The 4,030-nt window shown below is 49.1% G+C and overlaps 1 protein-coding gene across 1 annotated transcript; it reads right to left on the bottom strand.

Annotated features, from left to right (window-relative positions):
- Positions 1-3,007: 3,007 nt before the first annotated feature.
- Positions 3,008-3,541, bottom strand: LOC138894607 (uncharacterized). The gene is made up of 2 exons (XM_070179317.1): positions 3,498-3,541; positions 3,008-3,341 (listed from the first exon to the last, which is right to left on the bottom strand). The coding sequence occupies exons 1-2, from the start codon at positions 3,539-3,541 to the stop codon at positions 3,008-3,010; spliced, it is 378 nt and encodes a 125-aa protein (XP_070035418.1).
- Between the last annotated feature and the right edge of the window lie 489 nt (positions 3,542-4,030).

Here is a 4,030-nt window from a genome sequence, read left to right as displayed (position 1 = left end):
GCCGATCCACAATCACCCAAATAGCATCGAACTTCCTCGAAGTCCTTGGGAGCCCAACTAAGAAATCCATGGTGATCCGCTCCCACTTCCACTCTGAGATCTCTAATCTTTGAAGCAAGCCACCCGGTCTCTGATGCTCATACTTAACCTACTGACAGTTGAGACACCGAGCCACAAACCCAACTATATCTTTCTTCATCCTCCTCTACCAATAGTGTTGTCTCACATCCTGGTACATCTTCGCAGCTCCCGGATGAATGGAATACCGCGAGCAGTGGGACTCCTCAAGAATCAACTCCCGAAGCCCATCCATAGTGGGCACACATATCCGGACCTGGATCCTCAACACACCATCATCACCAATAGTCACATCTCTAGCATCATCTCGTTGAACCATGTCCTGGAGGACGAGTAGATGGGGGTCATCATACTGACGCTCCCTGATACTATCATAAAGAGAAGACCTAGATACCACACAGGCCAATACACGACTCGGCTCCAAAATATCTAATCTGACAAGTTGGCTAGCTAAGTCCTGAACATCCAATGCTAAGGGTCTCTCTACTGGTGGAAGATACGCTAAACTCCCCAAACTCTCCGACCGGTGACTCAAAGCATTGGTCACCACATTGGCCTTCCCGGGATGGTACAAAATGGTGATATCATAGTCCTTAAGAAGCTCCAACCACCTCCGCTGATGCAAGTTAAGATCTTTCTATTTGAACAGATGTTGCAAACTCTGATGATCAGTGTAAATCTCACAATGGACCCCGTACAAATAGTGGCGCCAAAGCTTCAAGGCGTTAACAATAGCTGCTAACTCAAGGTCATGGATAGGATAGTTCTTCTCATGCCTCTTCAACTGGCGTGAAACATAAGTAATCACTCTACCCTCCTGCATCAGAACACATCCAATACCTATCAGCGAGGCATCACAATACACTGTGTAGGAACCAGAAGCTGATGGCAGAACTAGAACTGGAGTCATGGTCAAGGCAGTCTTGAGCTTCTGAAAGCTCTCCTTGCACTCATTCGACCACCTGAATGGGGCACCCTTTTGGGTCAATCTGGTCAAGGGAGATGCAATAGATGAAAAACCCTCCACAAAATAACGGTAATAGCACGTCAAACCAAGAAAGCTCCTAATCTCTGTGGCTGAGGACGGTCTAGGCCAACTCTGCACTGCCTCTATCTTTTTCAGATCCACCTGAATACCCTCACTGGACACCACGTGCCACAAGAACGCCACTGAACTGAGCCAAAACTCACACTTGGAGAACTTTTCATAAAGCTTCTCCTCCCTCAATCGCTGTAACATAATCCTCAGATGCTGGGTATGCTCCTCCTGGCTACGAGAGTACACCAGGATATCATCAATGAATACAATGACGAACGAGTCCAAATACGACTGAAACACGCTGTTCATCAAATGCATGAATGTTGTTGGGGCGTTGGTCAGCCCAAAAGACATCACAAGGAACTCATAATGACCATATCGGGTCCTGAAAGTTGTCTTAAGAATATCTGAGTCTCGAATCTTCAGCTGGTGATACCCTGACCTCAAATCAATCTTGGGGAACACCATCGCTCTCTGAAGCTGGTCAAACAAATCATCAATACGTAGCAAAGGATACTTGTTCTTGATTGTGACCTTGTTCAACTGTCTATAATCAATTCACATTCTCATAGTACCATCCTTCTTCTTCACAAATAGAACTGGTGCATCCTAAGGTGACATGCTAGGCCGAATAAACCCCTTATCAGGGAGTTCCTGAAGCTGCTCCTTCAATTTCTTCAACTCAGCCGGTGCCATACGGTATGGTGGAATAGAAATCGGCTGAGTGCCCGGCACCAAATCAATACCGAAATCAATATCCCTATCGGGCGGCATGCCCGACAGTTTTGCAGGAAACACATCCGGAAATCTCGCACCACCGGAATAGAATCAATACCAGGGACCTCTGCACTAACAACTCTCACAAAGGCTAGATAAGATAGACAACCCTTCTCAACCATCCGCTGAGCCTTCAAGTATGAAATCACTCTACTGGGAACATAGTCTATAGAACCGCTTCACTCAACTCTCAGCAACCCCGGCATTGCTAATGTCACAATCTTAGCATGACAATCTTGAACAGCATGACATGAAGACAACCAATCCATACCCAATATCATATCAAAATCGACCATACTGAGCAGCAAAAGATCTAATGTGGTCTTCAGACCCCCAATAGTCTCCACACATGACCAATATACGCGGTCCACAATAATAGTATCGTCCATAGGAGTAGATACATGAACAGATGAAACTAAAGACTCATGTGGCATATCCAGAAAATGAGCAAAATACGAGGAAACATATGAATAAGTGGAACCAGGGTCAAATAATACAGAGGCGTCTCAGTGGTAAACTGAGACAATACTTATAATCACAGCATCTGAAGCAATGGCATCTGGTCTGGCAGGGAGGGCATAGAAACGGACCTGGCCACCCTCTGATATACCTCCCCCTCTCGGGCGACCCCTAACTGACTGGGCTCCACCCCGAGCTGGCTGAGCCGGTGGAGAAGAGACCGGTGTTGATGTCGTAGACTGGCTCCTCTGCTGAGCCAGATCTCCCGTAAGGCGGGGACAATGTATCCTGATGTGGCCAAACTCTCCACACTCATAGCAACTCCCCGGTGCTGGTGCTGGAGACTGAAGGGAGCCCCAAGCACCGGGATGACTGGTAGAAGGACCTGGCATAGACGAGCCTTGACCTGATGGAGCACGGGACGAACTCTGAGCTGGAAAGGCACTGAGAGATGAATGGCCCTGCTTGATAACTATATGAACCATGGCCAGATAATGCACCACGGTGGACTGGGCGAGCCGTCTAAGCATGTCTGAAAGGACGACCCCTACCGTGGTGGAATTGCCCCGTAGAAGGAACACCGCTAAATCCACCCTGTCCACGAGGCCTCTTGGCCTCCCTCTCAACCCTCACCTGACTGCAAACCATCTCAATCTAACGCGCAATGTCGACAACCTCATCATATGTAGCACCAGACATTCTCTCTCTGGTCATAAGCAATCGCAGCTGAAAAGTGAGGCCATCTATAAACCGTCTGATCCTCTCCCTGTCTTTGGGAACCAACCAGATAGCATGACGGGCCAACTTCGAGAATCGCATCTCATACCGCATCACATAAATATCACTCTGACGAAGCTGCTCGAACTGCATGCGCAGCTCCTCTCTGCGGGACTGTGGGACAAACTTCTCTAGGAATAGAGCGGAGAACTGCTTCCATATAAGGGGTGCTGCACCGACCAGCCTACACCTCTCGTAAGCCTCCCACCAACTGAAGGCAGCCCCAGAGAAATGAAAAGTAGTGAACGAGAACCCACTGGCCTCTAGAATACCTATTGTATGGAGTATCCTCTGACACCTGTCCAAGAAACCCTGTGCATCCTCTCCCTCTGCACCTCTAAAAGATGGAGGCTAGAGTCTCCCAAACCTCTCCAATCTACGCTTCTCATCCTCAGGCATAGCAGGAACCATATAGTCCTAAGCAGCTGCAACCGGTTGGGCTGGTGGTTCCCCCGGTGTCTGGAATCCCTGTACCACCTGCTCTGGTGTGCGGGCAATGGGAGTCTGAGCACCTCCCCCGGCCTGAGAAGTGGTTGTTGCGGCCAGAACAGAGACCGCCTGAGCAAGACTGGTACACACGGTCAGAATCTGAGCTAAGGCCTCCTGAAGTCCTGGAATCACAATAGGCACAGGTGGTGCCTGAGCTGGTGCATCAACAACTAGAATCTGGTCCTGATCTGGGGCAACTGGTGGATCTGCAGGTACTGCCCCAGCTATTGTGCGGACTGCACCTCTTCCCCTGCCGCGACCTCGGCCTCTCGCGACCCTGGCTGGTGGTACTGGTGGTTGTCCATCCTGCCCGATAGTACGAGTCCTCACCATCTGTGAGAGAATGAAACAACAGATGTTTAGTTACTAAAATTTACAGATTCGCATGACAAGAATTCAAGAATGTGAAGT

This window comes from Nicotiana tomentosiformis, chromosome 6 (assembly GCF_000390325.3).
Source record: "Nicotiana tomentosiformis chromosome 6, ASM39032v3, whole genome shotgun sequence".
NCBI lineage: Eukaryota > Viridiplantae > Streptophyta > Magnoliopsida > Solanales > Solanaceae > Nicotiana > Nicotiana tomentosiformis.
This window is presented reverse-complemented; position numbering and strand designations above follow the sequence as displayed.

Coding starts and splice junctions, on each gene's coding strand:
- LOC138894607 (XM_070179317.1), bottom strand. CDS start 3,541: ATGGTTCCTGCTATGCCTGAGGATGAGAAGCGTAGATTGGAGAG. Junction 3,342..3,497: donor GAGAAGCGTAGATTGGAGAG/GTTTGGGAGACT, acceptor GGCTGCCTTCAG/TTGGTGGGAGGCTTACGAGA.